Raw genomic sequence first — 18,900 nt, forward strand, 5'->3', positions numbered from 1 at the left:
GCATGCTCCAAGTGCTTGTTGCACAGGTGCGCATTGAGGAATAAGCAAGTGGGAGATTCATTTAGATAAGGCCATGCAAAGTGGCTTGCTTGTTAGTGTTTTTCTACTATGTGATTATCCAGAGCAACTGGATAATCAGCTGACTTTATTTAATCACCTACCAGCATGTGCAGATGTTTGCATTAACATACAATAGAAATGAACTAAATTCATGCAAATTATGCTGCTATCAGGTATGATTTATTAATTAGTGTAAGTGATTATGACAGTTATCAGGCTATGATTTAGTAGTGTGTTACTTATGCAGGATATGTTATATTCACAGCAGCATGTCAATCTTTGGGTTACTGGTATCGGCTCAATACTAAGCGTGTTATTGTATTTGTATTGGTGAGGTAACTTCAGAAAGGAGGGGTCATTTATTAAAACCTAATAAAATCTTACACATTTATGACAGCAATAATTACCATAGTCACAATAATGTTCACATAAACAGATTTGGTATCGGCAGATATTCACATTTCGGAAATTTCTATTGGATCGGAACTCCCAAAAAGTGGATCGGTGCATCCCTACTTTCAATTACACAAGATCTCGCATAGTGGTTTTCTCCGCAGGGTGGCCGGGCTCTCCCTTAGAGATAGGATGTGAAGCTCGGTCATCCAGGAGGGGATCAGAGTGGAGCTGCTGCTCCTCTGCATCGAGAGGAGCCAGTTGAGGTGGCTCAGGCATCTGGTCAGGATGCCTCCTGGACGTTTCCATGGTGAGGTGTTCCGGGCATGTCCCTGCAGAAGGAGACCCCGAGGAAGATCTAGGACACCCTGGAGGGATTATATCTCTCGGCTGGCCTGGTAACGCCTTGGGATCCCCCCCCACAGAGTTGGCAAATGTGGCTGGAGAGAGGGAAGTCTGGGCTTCCCTGCTTCAGATGCTGCCCCCGCGATCCTACCCTGGATAACCGGTGGAGAATGGATGGATGGATGGAATTTCAATTACTATGATTTAATGTGTTACAGAACATGTTTTAGTGATGGTTTTTTTGCACCTGTCTGGCAATGAAATTATATCAAAAGACATTTTCTTCTATTTTTTTCTTCTTTATTTTAAATCAAAATCTATCAATCAAAATCACAGTTATTTCAGAAACAGAAGACCTTTAATGTAATGTGACGGACTATTAAATGGTTAATGGACTGTAGTTATTTCCAGTCATGTTGACCACTCAAAGCGCTTTACACTACACATCACATTCACCCATTCACACACTTATACACACACTCATATCAGGGTTCACTGTCTTGCCCAAGGACACTGTGGCATGCAGTCAGGGGAAGTCTGAAATCAATCCCGGTTGGTAGATGACCGCTCTTCTTCCTGAGCTACAGTCGTCCCTATTAGCAGTCACATGACTAAGCCAGCCCTTTTTGCATATTGTACTTGCTGTACTTAAACGCATTTATAAGTGTGCTTGGAGAAACTTCTGCTTTTTGTTAATCATTGCACTTGTAAGGTTAAAATGAACCTGTGAGCATCAAGACTGCAATGAGTTTGATTAATCTGGGTCACTGAATTGTCTGGAGGATAAGGTATACACTTTTTTTTCTAGTATCTTTAACAATAGTGACCAAAATGCCAAAAAGAAAAGGCACAATTGTAACAATGCAATTTTTTTCCATGTTTATGCTGTAGGTCCAGTCATTGGGGAGTTTTTGAACCAACTGATGCCTCTTCTCCATAGTTGCCTCCAACCAAACAGAGACACAGAAATGAGGATGAGCATTTTCACAATGCTGGCCAAACTGCTACTAAATGCAAAAAACACATTGGACTCCCAAGGGTGAGAAAGACATATTACACACACAAAATTTTAAAAAGACTCATCACTGAAAAATCACTTAACTATGTTACCTTGAACTACAGCTTTATTCGTTATTAACACAGCTTACATTTTATGGTTTCATCCCCAACTGATAAGCACTTTTGCACTGCACCCACAATGGTATCTAATTTGTAGTGCAAACAAACCAAAACTAGAAAGAAAAAAAGCTTTTTATTCAGGCATTTTGTCATTGAGGATTGTTTGCTTATTTGGGGGAGAGGGGTCTCCATTACGTAGGGTTTGCTGTTACTGACAGTATACCGTAATTGCGAAGCCAAGGGTCACCCCGCAGATTGTAAGGAGTTAGTTTGAATTGAGGTGGTTTCTTTGGGAGTATCAGATAAGTTTACTCTTATTAATCATTTCTCAGCCTGACATAGGAAGATGACAACCTTCTCAACAGTGATTCTAGTGGTTATTGACTGATTACTGGGCTAGGATAGCAGGAATGTTGGACACACAGATAGTACCCTTTCTAACCCCCACCTGCCCTCCAGGGCCCCCCTTTTCTCAGTCCTCAGCTGTGCAGCCTTCAGTTTGGACTCTGAGTTCTAGTCTGAGAGAATGCTTTAAACCTGAGGCCCTTTCTGGGTCTATGCAATCACAGCAGCTGCCCCTGTCAATCAGAAAGACCAACCCCATCTGTGTTGTTGCCATGGAGATATCTATACAACCCTAATGCTTCGGCCAAAAGATTAGGATATTCTAGTAAATGTTTCCATTGGTTAATATGGGAACCAAAATGGTCATCTTTGTATGAGAACACAAGGAAAGTAGTAGTGAGCATTTGAGCAATAGTTCATAGCATCCAAGAGAAAATAATATCCTTGTCTGTGAATTCATAAACAACAGGAAGAGTTCTGAAGCCAAAATATCCTGCTACTTTTGCCAAAACTGGGGAAATTGGAAATTCTGCTTTCATCTGACTAACTTTTTTTTTTTTTATATTAAACAAAAGAAGTTTCTGTATCTTACCCGCTCCAAGCATGGCCACCTGCACTGCTAACTGGCTCTCTCATTCCTGAGACATATCTCTGGTAATCACAGAACCATGAAGAGACAGAAACCATGTTATACCTTCAAAAGATTTCAAACAAATGCTGAACTCACACTCTGTGGAGCTGTGTGGTCTGCCATAATATTTCAATTTATATTCAACCATCCATTCCTGATTTATGGCCTGATCTTTGTTCAGTAGATTGCAGGCCACACACACACCACATGTCATCAAGAAGACGATGATAGTCATAGAGAAAACATATTTTCTTTGTTGTGCATCCAAAATGACATAATGACACCTCTGCTGTGGAGCAAGCTGAAAGGGAAAGTTACATACAAGTTCCTTTCATTCATAAACCCTCATAATGTTTTTGGTTTGTTTTTTGTTTTTTGTTCTTTTATTCTTCATGTGGATTTTTTGTTACTATGATTAAAAAGCTGGGTTTGAAATTTAAGGAGAAGAAATGAAAGTTTATTCCTTTTTCCTGGATGTGGCTGGCCAAAAGCATCTGCTGCTTGCAACTGAGATAAGAGCATGCTTTCAAGGTTGTATAGACTGCAAAAGAGAAGTGCCTTTAATCTTCAAGTTTTAAGAGTTACCACAAGAAAGAAATGCTTCTGAGGTGCTTTTATTTAAAATGTGGATTTCTTTAACATGAAAGAAGTCAAATCTGAGCTGATCCAACTGTGTAATTATCTATAATGACTCTTATTTGGAACATATTCTTGAACATTTCTGAAACAATGAATATAATGGCACATTCTTCAATCATTTAATCAGAAAATAATTATTTGAACAGCTGAGAAATGAGTGAACAGTATTGATAAAATCCTTACCACAATAATTACATTCTGTTGCAACTTCAAATTATGTCAAGTTTTGACAAATGTTTGCAAATTATCCATAAAACTAAACTAACACTACTCAATCAAAATGAGCAGGCCACTTTATACCATTTTTAAATACTTAAAAAATTAAAATGTTTATAACTAATCATTTCTCAGATGACAGGCAGTATAATTTCTTTCTCATTGGGACTGACATGTAAGTTAAATGTGCATATTTAAGCAAAGTCGAGACCACCTGACTGAATATCAGTAATCAGAAAACTGGACAACAATATAGGAATTTCAGTGAAATACTGTATTTCACTGACCTTCCTATAAGAAGTTTCACATGCACCTAAAACAGTGTGAGCAACACTGCTTAATTTTTCATTCCTGTGGATGATAAACAACACAAATTATTTCTGATTTATTGCTGGACAACATAACATTTAGAATTTTGTTAAAGAAAATTAAAAGAAACAATTAGTGATGAGACTAAGATAGACTTTAAAATGTAAAGATGGACAAGACTACTGCAGTAAAGACAGTAGGGTGTGTGAATAAGCTACAATGTTGTTTGACAAGATAACTTCTATCTAGGTTGAAATTGAGTATAAAAAAAATTCCAAAGCACACTACCAGCATTGCACTTTTCAATGAAAAAAAAACTGAACTGAAAAAGTATGTCACCTGATTTGAATTCAACAGAACATCTTTAGGAAGTTTTTGGTGGACCAAAGTGCAACAAAAGCTGGGGAAAAAAGACAAAAAAAAACTAAAACAAAAAATCTGTGACATGTTCAGAGTATATAAACCTACTAGAGCTCATAGATCCAAAGACTCAGGTCAGCTTAGTCCAGACCAGAGTTCAGACTAAACATGGAGATGCAGCATTTATCTGATAGGCTGCAAACAACATAAACAAACTGTTAGTTTATCACTAAACATAAACACTTTTAAATCCAGGTAAAAAAAAAAAATCTATTCTCATCCTCCTGTGCATGAAATGTGCGCAGTAAAGTAGTGGTTAGCACTATGGCCTCATGGCAAGAAGGTCCCTGGTTCAAACCTCGGCCAGGGGAGGTTCAAATAGGACTTTTCTGGGTGGAGTTTGAATGTTCTCCCCGTGTGTGTGGGGGTTCTCTCTGGCTTCCTCCTATCATCCAAAGACAATTTGGTTTACTGTTTATTGTCCCTTGGAGTGAATGTGAGTGTGCATGGTGGTTTGTCTTTCTGTGCTTGCCCTGTGCTGGACTACAAACCTGTCCAGAGTGTACCCTGCATCTTGTCCAATTAAGGGTCGCAGGGAAGCTGGAGCCTATCCCAGTAATTATTGGGCGAGAGGCAGGGTGCTATTTAGTCTTCAGTCATTTTAATTTATGACTGATTGTGATTTATGCTATTTGTTTCGGTCTTTAATGCTTTCTTGCACATATATAATTCTTTTATTGTGTTAATGTAAAGCACTTGAATTGTAACATAGATTAAATGTGTTAAAATAAACCTGCCTTGCATTGCCTGAAAAATGTCAGACAATCTCTTCCAAAATTTATAAAACACTGATATAATCCAGTCATCGAAAACATAGATGCAGATCTTTAACTGTTTAGTTTACTCTGAGAAACTTTGTTGGCATTTCTAAAACACAAATGGCTCCAGTGGGCAGACTCAGGAGATGTGCTGTCAAAATAATCTCACACCTGTTTAGATTCAGTATTTGTAGGTCTATGTATTCACAGATATACAAATACAAGAAATCCCTCTCTTCTTCCCATTGGACACCATTCCTTCAACAGAGAAATGTCTTTCCATCCTGTGGCATCACTTGGGGAAAGCTGTCATCACCTGTCAAGCTGCAGTCACTGAGATAATACACCACCAATGTTCTGGCACCATCAGTGACACAAAGACTCCCCCTATAGGCCATGAAACTTTACAGCAAACTTTATCAAATACATCCATGAAAATTTTATTGTCACTCCAGCTGAGCAGCCACAGGCTGCAGGCAGTGAAGAGTTTGATGTCAGAAGGTTTAAGCCAGTGTGGGAAAGAGAAGGGAAAACACCCAGATGTTTTTGGCTCTGTTTTTCCTCACTTCCCCTACACTTTTTCCTTTCAAAAAAGACTGTGGGAAAATGATTTTATGTCGCTGTTAGGTTTCAGAAGCCTTTTTCACTGCAATGTTTACTTTTATAAAAAAGTTTAAGTTCACATTAATTGCTAAAAATATAGATTTATAATATATGTGTACCAGTCTACCTCATCGCACAGTAAAACGTTCTTACTCCATTTGATTTCCGTCTTTCCAGGCATTTCTCTGGAGAGTCAGAGAGGTTTCTCTGTGATATTCTGCTTCCTAACCTGGTGTGGCACGCAGGCCGCACAGCTGCCGCCGTCCGCACCTCAGCCCTCAGCTGTCTGTTGGCCCTGCTACATGGAGGGGCCGTCACATCTGGACAGGTACATACACACACCAATTACATTTACAAATCTTTCTTTCCACAGGCTTCCACGTAATCTTTTTTTTCACCTGTGCAAAAGAACTCTAAGGGTCTGGAAATAAACACCGGATGCAGGGCCTTTCCAGCAGAATGTCTCTTTGATTGTCAATCTGCAAAAACACTTTTTATTGACTCAGCTGCAAGAGGAAAGATGTGGTAGTGCATTCTTGTAACCCTTCAGGGGTTGACATTTACTTCAAATTCTCTGTTTTGTCCATTTCTCATCAAAATAGATGGTCCCACTTGGCCATTTAGGATAATATATTGTCCTTTTTTTTCTCTTGGCTGAAAGAGCTGGCCACAGCAGGTAGCAGGTGTACACGGGGGCAATTGGGTTCACATACCTTTGCCACAAAAGAACAATGCTGCCACTGTTCTGAATTTTTGTTAATTGTAGGAACTGTCACTGGAACACGCACCTGCCTGCCGGAGAATGTGCCGAGTTACAGTATGTGTGGTCACACAAGCACATGAACATCTGGCAACGTTTGCCCTCCTGTGTGCATGCTGATTAATTGAAAAAGGTTCATGTGACTTTTATAGTGAGACATTTTTCTCTAAAAGGTGTGCAGATATCTAGGAGACAGTGTAGCGAGGATGTGTGAAAGTGTGTATGGTTAGGCTTCCACTATCCCATGGCAAATGTCTTCATAAATATAACAAACCCAAACTGAGGTGACCAAATGACCTCAAATTACATGAAAAATTGTCTTGTGAATCAGGTTATTCTTAAGATAAAATAAACATGTCCTGATGGATGTAACCTCAGAAAGTTGTGGGTTTCCACAAGTGAATTCAACAGTCCTAGTAGAACATTGTTTCCAATCCACTCCCTGTGAAAACCATTTGCAACTCCAGTTACACTTGGCACCCTTTGATTGCCATTGATGTAATAGCAGTTCACACGTCTGCCAAGATCTCCTCTTCTTTTTGTCTCCATCCCTGCCTCTCTCTCTCTCTCTTTGCTGTGTTATACTGTTTTGCATGGTTTCAATAGCAAACAGACAGGGTGACAGAGGTTTTAGCCATCACCTCTTGGCTGCTCATCCTCACCTTGTTTGTCCATTACTTCTGTCTCTCATTTGTGGTGGGATGAAAACATCAGCCTCCTCCATACTTCTGAATTTGGACTCCATGTTTATGACTGTATGAGCTGATCCAAACCCAACTCAGGTGATATTTCACTTTTACTGTTAGAGCAAATAAAACTTTGCCTTCTTAAACCTAACATGGGACTGGAAGCAAGTGGTGATAACTAAGGTACTTAGAAGGAGTTATTCCAGTAAGGTGTGAGTTTATAATCTTTGCATGAAAAAAAACATAACTTTACTGCTTACTTGCTTCCCAAAAAAAGAGGAAAACCATTTTCTGTAAGCTAAAGACCTACTTTGTTTCTGAGTTTGGGTTATTTTTTATATCTGACCTTTATCTGCATGTAGCTGCTGTGTCTGGAGGAGAAGCTGTGTCCCCAAGTGTTATCAGCTCTGGAGGAGGACTCTCAGATGAGCAGATTGTTTGCTTGTCGCTCTCTTTCTGCCATTCTTAGAATAATCGGAACCGGTTTACACCGGGAGGCCCTCAACAAGATTTACCCCGGTGGGTGACAAAAGTGTAACTACATATACAACTCATGTGCATATGTTGCTCACAGAAACCCAATCCACAGTGAAAGCCACCAACCCACTAATCAGCACTATTTTTGTTTTTATCCAAAGAGTTGTTGAAGCGTTTGGATGACAGCAGCAAGGAAATCCGGGATATTGCTCTGCAGACCCTTGGGCTCTGGCTTTCTAGTCTGACCAAAGACTACAATCCTGAGCTCTGTGCCCCTCATCTGCAGCTCCTCTTTCAGCAGCTCCTCCTGCACCTGGATGACCCTGACAGCTCAGTGCAGGACCAAGTGCTCGGTGAGACTGGATGGGGTGTTTGTAGAGATTCAAAGTTGAAGGTAGAGTGTTGACAGATCATAATGACTGCTGGAGGATCTGGATTTGGCATTATTGAAGATGGATGTGAAAATGTGTTTGAAAAAGGGTCCAAACTTGACTTATTTTAGGATTCGCTCAATGTGGACTATACAACATTTGTTTTGATTTGTCTTGTGTGTAAAGGAGGGTTTTTGATACCCTTTGAGCTGATGATCATGACATATGAATGTCATGGTGACTTTTAGGCAGAATTTTGGTGTTATACTCTGAAGATAAGTCTCTGTGTATCCCATACCCACACAGGGATGAGAGGTATTTGGGGTGTTCTCTGTCAAACATTACATTATTATGCTGGCAGTCTGCCCAAAGAATTTCTTCTGTCTTATTTCAAAAGCTATGTCTCCTTATTTCCACTCACTTTATCATTAAGAGTAGTGTGAACAATTTCTTTGCCAAAATACTCATGGACTGAGCTGGTGGTGGGATTCAGGGGTGAAATACAAAATCCAGATTTGGATAAGGACCCACCTGAGCGAATCATTGTAAAAGTTTATATGTTAGCCCTAATAGCTGCATAGTTCTTTCCTGCCTTTGTCTACAAACTCTTAGGTTAGGTAGATTGATCTGTGTGTGGCCATTCTGTAACCGTCCTATCTAATGACTACCACATGAGGACCCTCTCTCCCCGTTGCTACCTTTCCACATCTGTCCCCAGGCTCCATCCCACTTAATCCCTCTGCCTTTTATCTGTCAGTCTCTTCCTCCTTCCTTGCCCTCTGTTTTCTGCAGTGGCCCATAGCTCCACGGTTTTCTTTTATTGCCATATTGGAAATTCTGAGTAGGTTTTTCTGTAGTGTGTAACTAAGGCTCTGCTCCTCTGGACTTTGGCTTTGTCCTACCCATCATGGATGTTAGCTGTCATTACTTCTGACAGGACACAGATGAGCACTGATAGTGAAGCCAAAGTTGGGAGGCTACTACAGAACTCTCATACTTTATCCACAGAAATGCAACGAGAATGAAAATGCATTGGACAGCAGAGAATGCATGATCATGCTCACCAGATTCAGCAGTATCTTATATAGTCATAAAGTCTGGTACAACACAATATTTGTCTTACAAATCTATCATGAACTTTTACTGATGTGTTTGTTCTCATGAATGCAGACTGCAATATAAGAAAGCTAACTTTACCAAATATCTGGATGTCATGGAGTTGAGCTTAGTGTCTTCTCCATGTGCAACTTTTTAAAGATTTCCCGTGAGACTATTTAATTCTTTTTCTTTCATTTGTTAAATATAAAACATTTAAAAAATTATCATAAGAATTGCTAGATTTTCCTCTACACATTTCACCTATCATGTAAAAGTCTTCCTCAATTGTTGCTCATCGGCAGGAAGTCAGTCAAAAGCAAATCCCACACACAGACAGCTCACATGTGATCGTGAGAGACAATACAAGGTGGTGATGATTCTCAGCTGAGGAACTTGAGTCTGGTGATTATTCTTTAGTCCAAAGAAACCCCGTAAAAAGTCTAAATGAAACATGTTATTTTGGTCATTAGTAGATGTGTAGGCAAATACTGAAGCTTTTTTTTTTTTTACAACACTGATGTCTGGAAATGACTTAAAATACAGATCTGAGCCATATCATTGCACTTGACTACTTGTCCCGTCATTCTCCATGACCATGAAACTGACATTATTTTGAGTTTATCCCTCATAGGCCGTCCTGCTGCAGTTTATACACACTGATCATCAATCCACAAAATTGAAAATAACTTCCTATAACAATAACAGATACGTCAATCTTATTTAAATAAGATTTGATAGCAGCTATCAGGGAAAAAAATCCTCCTCACACAGTACTGTAGTGGTTTGCAGTGTTGCCTAATGGCAAGGCTGTTGTGAGTTCAAACTCTTTTTGTGGAGTTTGTGCCTGTCTATACTGTTACTTCCAGCCATATTCCAGAGAAATGCATGTTGGGTTAATAGATGATTCTACACCAGACTGGTTGTATTAAAGAGTGTTATCAGGCATGGTTGCTTGTGTCTGTGCCTTCTGCGGATCTGTCTGAGGTTAACATCTCCTTAGACACATTTCAGTTGGGAAGGATTAACCCTGCAAAGGCTAAAGTAAGCTCATATGATGGATTACGTCTATTTTTGTGTGCAAAATGATGCTGGTTATGTATAAAAGCTTATAATGACAGCAGAAATTGTAGGACTTTAGGCTTCTAGTCTCAAAAGTAAGAAGAAGTAAAACCCACATATAGCATGAATATTGGTTCTGGTCAGGTTTCTTCCAGAAAGACTCGGCTTCTCTCAGAATTCTTTCTTTGTGTATCTAGTTAATTAACCGTGTTAAATTATTTGATATATATCTATACTGATGCTGATATGGCAAGGTTATTGATTTAACTTAAGCTGGTTAATGGCTGCACATCTGTACTGTATGTGTCAGCATATGTACTTCATTCATATGATCATGAACAAGTGTGTGTAGTCTGATCCTCTTAAAGTACGGCACATTCACAGACAGTTCGGAGTCTCTTTGTGAAATGAGATGACCTCACATCTTGCTGAGCGATCCTCAGTATCTGACAGTGTTCAAATGTGGAAGTGTTCCTCCCTGTCATGCATTACTGTTTGAAGCTTTCTTTGTTCTCTCCCCACTCTGTTTCTCTTTCTCCCCATCTCCCCCTACTTATTCCTTTAATAGCTTATCCCATTCTTATGCTTCTTGTATTTCAAACGTGTGTTTGTGAAGGGGCTTGATGTGTGCAGCATGTCCTGACAGAATGATGGACAACTCTGCCATCCCCTCCCTCTCATGCCTCCTGTCTCACTTGTGTGAAGCAAGTTGGCACGGGCGCACCTCACTTCTTACAAGCCATCATTGTTCTGTTTTAATTCAAAGTCTTATCCTGTACATCCAACTCAGCTCAGCAGAGTTTACACAAAAGATGAAAATCCCCTCAATCTGCCTGAAGAACAAAGGCACGTATCATGTTCTGTGTTTACACAGGCAAACTCATCCAGAGTGATAGCATGTCACCACTGGAGCAGCACTTTTGGGCTTTTGTTCTTAAGCTTTTCACAGCAGTATATGGAATTCAATACACCGATAAGACTGCAAAACTGTATATGATTAAGGAACAATGGGAAACAAAGATTTGACCATGAAATAGTTGATTCCTAATGAAAGAGAAGGAGACACTGAATGTGTAGCAAAGGGATTTTATGATAGTTCATTGCTGACATCTGCTGGCATAGTGAGGGTTTTTTTTATAATGTATTCATTTTGTCCTTTGTCAAGATAAGAGGCAGTTTGGACTTGTGAGTCTAATAATACTTGGGCTTGAAGTTATAATAATAATAATAATAATAATATATAACAATAGGGCCCTGCCATACTTCGTATGGCTCTGACCCTAAAAATACATTTTCTGTGATCTTATTGGAAAATGTCATATGGTTAAAGAAAGACAAGAAATTTGAAAGAAAATGATATTGTAATATATAATATTGATATGACAATTAAGCCAAACTGACCCAAATTGGTAAATGGAATTGTACTTATATAGCCCTTTTCCAGTCATGCTGACCACTCAAAGGGCTTTGTGCTACAGGTCACAGTCACCCATTCACACACACACACACACACACACACACACACACACACACACACACACACACACACACACTCATATTCCATTAGGCACATCAGGAGGCAATGCAGAGTTCAACATTCTTGCCCAAGGGCATGTAGTCATGTAAAGCCTGACTACGTGCTTCATTTTAAGATGACTCCTCTTCCTCCTGAGCTATAGCCACCAACCTGTGATGTTTGTCTGCAGCTCTAAAATTACAAATTGTCTACAAGTATTCTGCTAAGTTTGCTTTCGATGCTTCAGTTTTAGTGTAAAATTAAAAAATGATCGGTCTCACGCTCTTTTCCTCATACTGTATATGTCTGCTCAAAGCACAGTTCGAACAACTCAATAAATGTAATGGAGCTTCACTGTGAAATTGCAGCCATACTAGCAGTGTGGATCCCCTTTCTTTCATAAAGAATGATCAAATAGCTCCTACTTTAAGGAGAAGCCTCCTTCCTTATAATTTAAAGTATATAATGAGCTCTTATGTTGGCTGCTCCTTATACACAAGTAATTTACTCAGTTTGAGTAAGGTCGAATAAATATATCTGAAGAGTGAACTCTCATGAGAAGATGTCATTAAAGAAAGCTGTATTTGCTCAGAGATAATACAGGTATGATTTGTTTTAGGCTGCTCTCTGAGGATTTAGTCTTTATTTGAAGTTAGTGCTAACTCCTGTCTATCTGTTTTGTGTGTTTGGGTGCCTGTTTCTATCCAGAAATCCTGAAGAGAGGCAGCTCAGTCCACCCAGCGCTTCTAAAGAGGGAAGCTGAGGCTGTAATGGACAAACACCGGAGTCCTCTTCACTGCGAACAGCTGCTCCAGCACATCAGTTCACTGTCCACAGAGCACACAGCAAATAGTCTGAAGTGACATCAGAGACATTACACACACACAAAAATTAGTGCCTTGACAGAGAAGAGTTAGTCTTTACTTGTTAAAAAAAAGAATTTATAGTAAACATTTTACATGTTAATGATGTCCCTAAATGAAGGATGTTCAAGGGAGGTCTTTGAAATTTTGTTGTGTTGTTGTACTCCTTCAGGGCTGATGTTCGGTTTTAACTGTGGTTTTTGTATTTAGCGCTGTGGTAATTCAGCTGCACCCTTACAGCATCTTTGTGCACTCACTGTAAGCATCCTATATACTTCAGAGAAATTTGTCATTTGATTTTGTGTTGAGAATAAAAGCTAAGTTTTACTCTTTCTGTCAAAAGTCATTTTATTACATTTGCAAATACAAATAAGATCTAAATAAAGATTTTATCTGTTTTAATACTTAAATATGTTTCAAGACCGAATCATCAAGATCTGTAAAAACATTCAAACCTGGTCTTTTCAACACTTTTGAGACGGTGTTGCATTAAAAATGTTAAATTGGCTGAGCAACTCTTTTTATTTTGAATTTTCCCCCCAGCGGATGTGACTTTGTCTATTTCTGGTTTGACGTTAAAAGTCGCACTGAGTAGGGGGGTCTTTTCACCCTCACACATTTCCCACACAAACCCGAAGTAAATTATCTCTTAATCGATCCACCAACATGAAGTCAGGTGATAGCAAAGCCTCGCGCATCTTCATCCTCGTCCTGTTTTAACGATCGACTCCTTCATCCTTCCCAGCCGGTTGTGACAGCAGCATCCCTCCTCTCGCCATGCCGCAGCTTGGAGACGAACTGCTGTATTTCTCCGTGGTGTTCCTGGTGGTCTTACTCGTTACAAGGAGCGCAGTTGGAGCCTCCCTCCTCACTGCGCTCCTCTATGTCTTCATGGTGATGTTCCGGTTCCCCCCTGTGCCGGCGGACTTGGCTGGTCGGGTGCTGCGGCCCGGAGCTCCGTCAGGCGGCGTTCCGGTGGTGGCGCACCGCGGAGGAGGCCACGATGCTCCGGAGAACACCTTGGCAGCCATCCGAGAGGTCAGAACAGAGACAGACCCCCTGCATGCGTGTGTGTGTGTGTGTGTGTGTGTGTGTGTGTGTGTGTGTGTAGGTAGGTCTGTAGATTTATGGATCTCTACATTCTGGGATTGTGACACATGGTGGTGCTGTGTTGTCAATATAATAATAAATAAATTATATATAATAATAATTATAATAATAATAATAAATACAGGCTACTTGGTATTTAACCTACTTATAGATTTACTAGAGAGGTGTGTCAGTGCAACAGTTTGGGACTAAAGAGCCTTCCTCGTCCCTCATAACTAGTCTGGGGACTTGAACCTGGTTCCTCCCGAAACATCTTGAATGTGTATTACAAGACCACATCTGTCACTCAAGTGTGTTTGCACCCGATGTTTGTTCCAGGCCAGCAGAAATGGGGCAACTGGAGTGGAACTAGACCTGAGTTTCACCGCTGATGGAGTGCCGGTACTGATGCATGATGAGACTGTGGATCGCACCACCAACGGCTCTGGATTAATCAGCAAACTTCCTTATGTCCACATTCGGAGACTAGATGCTGCTGCTCACCATAGGCTGAAGTACGCTTTGTGTTAAACAGTATTTATTGTTTGATGATTTCAGTACAAGGAAGAATATGGTGTTGATGTTATGAAAAAGGTGCTTTGACTTTAAATCTAAAACATCCGTCTCACCAATAATAAGTTTGGGATCTAGAAATGTTATTTTCATTATCTTATCACATTTTGTTGTGAATATGATTGTTCAGAGCAAACTTATTTCAGAAAAGTGGTTTAAGGGGCATTTATTGGTCATAAAGAAGAAAATAGAAAAAGAGCTTGTGTAGCTTTTTTTTTTTTTTTTTTTTTTTTTAAATAAAACATTCATGTGTTTGTTTATCTGCAGAAACAAGTTCAGCGTAGAGAAGGTTCCAACTCTGCAGGAAGCAGTGGAGGAATGCATGCGACACCAGCTGACCATTTTCTTTGATGTTAAAGGTCAACCTGATAAGGTACTAATATACGATACTGTTAGGCCTTTTGACCAAGTATGAAAAAATTGTGTTTTTAGCTACAACATCTATCGTATCATTGTAAGCAGGCAACAAACAAATTCATCTGATAATGAACTCACCTTCTTTTGGTGAACTAAGAACTCCAGGGAAATCAGAATGAACTGGTTAAGTTTATGTCTCACAGCTACAGATTTTTGGTTGAAGCATTTTTCTGATTTCTAGGCTGCATCAGTTCTTCAAGAGATGTATAAGAAGTTTCCAGTACTTTACAACTCCAGCATTGTGTCCTCCTTTGAACCCAAAGTCATATACAAGGTAATAACAAGTTTAAATGGCAAAAATACTATGTTGGATTAATATGAATAATTTTCTTAATTTATTTAAAATAATTTATGTGTCATCATGTTTCTTTTCAATTGTATCTTAAATCATTTATTTATCATCTGTAATGTCATGCCAGTTGTGTTGTATTGATTTTCACAGCTATTCTGATGATACACAGCTTTACATCGTCATGTCTCCTGATGACCTGGAGCCAGTTAACACCCTTTTAAACTCTATTTTAGATACAAAGTCATGGATGGCAGAGAACTTCTTACAGCTCAACCAGGACAAGACTGAAGTTTTAATCATCAGTCCTGAAGACAAGAGAGAGATCATTTCATGCAAACTGCAGAGTTTTAAATCCTCTCAGTGTGTACAAAATCTGGGTGTTATTTTTGACTCTGAGCTGAATTTTATTCCACATATCAGAAATGTCACAAAGAGAGGATTTTATCATCTTAAAAACATCGCCAGAGTCCGCCCATTTCTCTCTCTTGCCAGCACGTTCTAATGTATGCTTTTATTTCTAGTAAACTAGACTACTGTAATGCCCTGCTCTCTGGTCTTCCCAAAAAGAGTATTTCTAGTTTACAACTACTGCAGAACTCGGCGGCATGAGTTCTGACAAGGACCAGGGGGCGGGAACACATTACACCTGTCTTAAAGTCGCTGCATTGGCTCCCCGTGCATTTCAGGATTGATTTTAAGGTTCTTTTAGTGGTTTATAAATGTCTTAATGGTCTTGGGCCTTCTTATTTATCTGACCTGTTTTTAAGGTATGAGCCCTCGTGGACCCTGAGGTCCTCAAGTACCGGCCTTTTAGTTCCTCCTAAAGTTCGTACTAAAACATATGGCAAGGCCACATTTCAGTATTACGGGCCTCGTCTATGGAACAGCCTGCCTGAGGGCCTCAGGGCTGCAGAGACTGTTGATGTTTTTAAAAAAAACGCTCAAGACCTACCTTTTTAGTTTAGCTTTTAACTAAGTTTTAACATTCTTATATTAACCGATATTTATTCTTCTTTTTAGTTAATTTGATTTATTTATATATTTTAAATATTTATTTACATGTTTTTAGTTAATTTGATTTATTCATTTTCTATATTTATTTACATATTAGTATACATTTTATTATTTTATTATTTTTTAAAGGGATTTTACTTTTGTTTAGTTATCTCTCTCCTCATTGGGGTCCTCTTCACCGAGGGCTGCCCCTGCTCTGACTGCCTGGGTGTTGCTATGGGGGCTGTCCCTGTCTGGTGGGTCGGGATCCAGCGCTGCAGCCTTACTGTTGTGGCGTGGGTCCTGTCTGTCCAGACCCGGGCGGCCCCCACGGTGATGGCCTGGGTGGTCTTGGTTGGGGGTAGCCCTTTGTGTAGAGGCTCCCTGAGAATATCGTTTCCTTCTCTGGTGCACATCTGGTACAAATGCACCTGGCCATACCTCGTCTTTTAACTGTTACAGGGCAAATAGGGCACGGGTGAGGGTGGTTGTGGGTGGGTGAAAGGGGACTATGGGTGTATCTGTGTGTGTGTTTTATCTATTTTGATGTAAATTGTTTTATAATGTAAATCACTTTGTATTGTTTTTAAGCAGGAAAAGTGCTATACAAATAAAGTTTGATTTGATTTGTATTATTCAGAAAATTGCAAATATTTTAAAAGTTTTTAAGGTGGGTTTTTTTGTTCTTGTTTGGCACAGATGCTTTCTAAACTAAATTTACAGAATTGCTTGACTCTGACTGGCAGAGCCTTTTTCTTATCTCTAATTCAACAGTCAGCTGAGCTCTGACTTCCTCTGGTCCACAGATGCGTCAGGTCGACCCATCTGTGGTCACTGCTCTCGCCCACCGGCCCTGGAGACTGAGTCGCTTTGGTGACGGGACTCCTCGTTCCGTGTCATTGTGGGGTCACTTGTGGGCTGGTGTTCTTGATGTCTTGCTGGACTGGGCCCACCACAACATACTGTGGAGACTTTGTGGAATTTCTGCCATCCTTGTGCAAAAAGACTTCATATCACAGTAGGTGACTGATAAACTGGCCTCTACTGGTTCTCAGCTGCTTCCTTCAGTGTAAGAAGGAAAGGTCACACCTATTAGACTGTAATCTCTCATTTCTTTTCTCCTCTTTTCAGGGACTATGTCCAGTATTGGGCAGAGCGAGGAGTGGAGGTGGTTGGCTGGACTGTTAATACTGCTGTGGAGAAGGACTATTACCAAAACTTCCTGAAGATTAGCTACATTACTGACAGTCTCCTGGAAGACTGTGATCCCCATTTCTAAATTATTACACACACCTGCACACACAGGGATGATCTCAAATATAAATGTTTATAGTTTTTTAATGAACCAATTAGAAACAAGGAGCTCAGAAGAAACAATAAGCTCTCTGCATTTATGTTTTTGCCCTTTTGACCAACATGTAACATGTTTGATGTGAGCAACATGTTCCAAAAGAGTTGGGTAAATGGTACTACAGTGTACTGCAGCACCTCATCTTTTATCAACACTCTGTGAGACCAGTATTGGTCATTTAAAAAAGAAAAAAAAAGGTAAGATATTTTGGGCTTTTATATATATATATATATATATATATATATATATATATATATATATATATATATATATATATATATATATATATATATGGTCACATTCTTGCCCAATGTGAGAATTTAGTGGTTCAATTTTCTGGCGTCCCTTTTGCTAAATATTCCGTTTTATATTCACCAAATGTTTTCAACCTATAGGAAAGGTTTGTACTGGTCTGCAGGCAGGCCAGTTTAGCACCTAGAATCTTGTACATTGAGATGTGTTTTTAGTTTAGATTAAAAATGTTTTAGAGTTGTCATGATGAAATAAGCAAACCATACATTTGACAGACTTAGTTTGGATACAAGCACGTGCTGATCCAGGACCTGTTCAGTCAGTACTAATGGCTCCTTCACAGATGTGACACAAGTGCACTATATTAGACTTATGGATGCAGCAACAGACAGTTTATATGTAATGTATAGATGATGAGATCAACTCATTCTTTTCCATTCTTAAAAATGAATTGTTCCTCTATTTGCAACCAGATGCAGTTACGACCTACTCTCTTCTGAAAGCTCAGCCCCCAACAGATACTGTTTGTTGGTCCAGACCTGCTTCCAGATGAACAAATTAATTGTGAGATTCAAAGGGATGATTTAATTCATGCAAAATTTAAATTTTTGGTTGACGTTTGTCTTTTTTTAACATCTTACTGAGATTCAACATGCTTTTCTACAAGCAACTTCATTTCCCAGTATAAACATTTGATAGTTGTCTTTATAGTATTTTCAAGTGGATTTAGAGAGTGATTATTTGCTCATAATAGCTTTCTGTTATGTATTTATAAGTTACCTTTATTTCTGTTTAAAAATAATAGTTTTGTCAAAACTGTGAGTCATTTGATGGGATGATCTGCTTTAATGAGAACATACATGGAGCACGGTTTAGGATAAACTACCTAAGATCTTTTTACAATGTTGGTCTTCCACCAGATTTCTAGTAAAGCCCTCCAGTATGTATAACTACATATCATCATATTTAAGGAAGAAAAAAAAAGAAGTCAAAATTAACCAAGTGCTGAAACAATAGGGTTTATAGCCACCATGTCTCGCCTTAACAATGTTTTGTTTTGTTTTTTTGTCTTGACATGATAATAATTGATTAGTTAATAAAACATTTCTTCCATAGTTAAGTACAATTTTCACTGAAGACTTTATCAAGGTTAAAACTTTTGAACTGCATAACATAAATAATGCAATTTTTTTTTCAAAAATAGTAATCATCAACATATACTTTCATTTCATAAGCCAAGATTATATTTAAATAAGATATTATAT

General features: G+C 39.1%; 2 protein-coding genes across 2 annotated transcripts in view; both read left to right on the forward strand.

Annotated features, from left to right (window-relative positions):
- Window positions 1-12,707, forward strand: part of dnaaf5 (dynein axonemal assembly factor 5) — a gene marked incomplete at its 5' end in the record, with an annotated part of 26,144 nt that extends 13,437 nt beyond the window's left edge. The window contains 5 exons of the mRNA XM_079252452.1: window positions 1,690-1,837; window positions 6,016-6,166; window positions 7,647-7,803; window positions 7,923-8,114; window positions 12,514-12,707. Of these exons, the coding sequence (XP_079108578.1) occupies window positions 1,690-1,837; window positions 6,016-6,166; window positions 7,647-7,803; window positions 7,923-8,114; window positions 12,514-12,668 (803 nt within the window). The 3' untranslated portion in view covers window positions 12,669-12,707. The remainder of the gene's footprint in view (window positions 1-1,689; window positions 1,838-6,015; window positions 6,167-7,646; window positions 7,804-7,922; window positions 8,115-12,513) is intronic.
- Window positions 12,708-13,445: 738 nt separating this feature from the next.
- On the forward strand, window positions 13,446-17,311 carry LOC306765745 (glycerophosphodiester phosphodiesterase 1-like; the record flags this gene model as incomplete). The annotated part of the gene is made up of 6 exons (XM_079253245.1): window positions 13,446-13,706; window positions 14,097-14,272; window positions 14,598-14,703; window positions 14,929-15,021; window positions 16,839-17,050; window positions 17,164-17,311. The coding sequence occupies 6 exons, from the start codon at window positions 13,446-13,448 to the stop codon at window positions 17,309-17,311; spliced, it is 996 nt and encodes a 331-aa protein (XP_079109371.1).
- Window positions 17,312-18,900: the final 1,589 nt, after the last annotated feature.

The sequence above is a fragment of the Telmatherina bonti genome, assembly GCF_933228915.1.
Source record: "Telmatherina bonti genome assembly, chromosome: 14".
NCBI lineage: Eukaryota > Metazoa > Chordata > Actinopteri > Atheriniformes > Telmatherinidae > Telmatherina > Telmatherina bonti.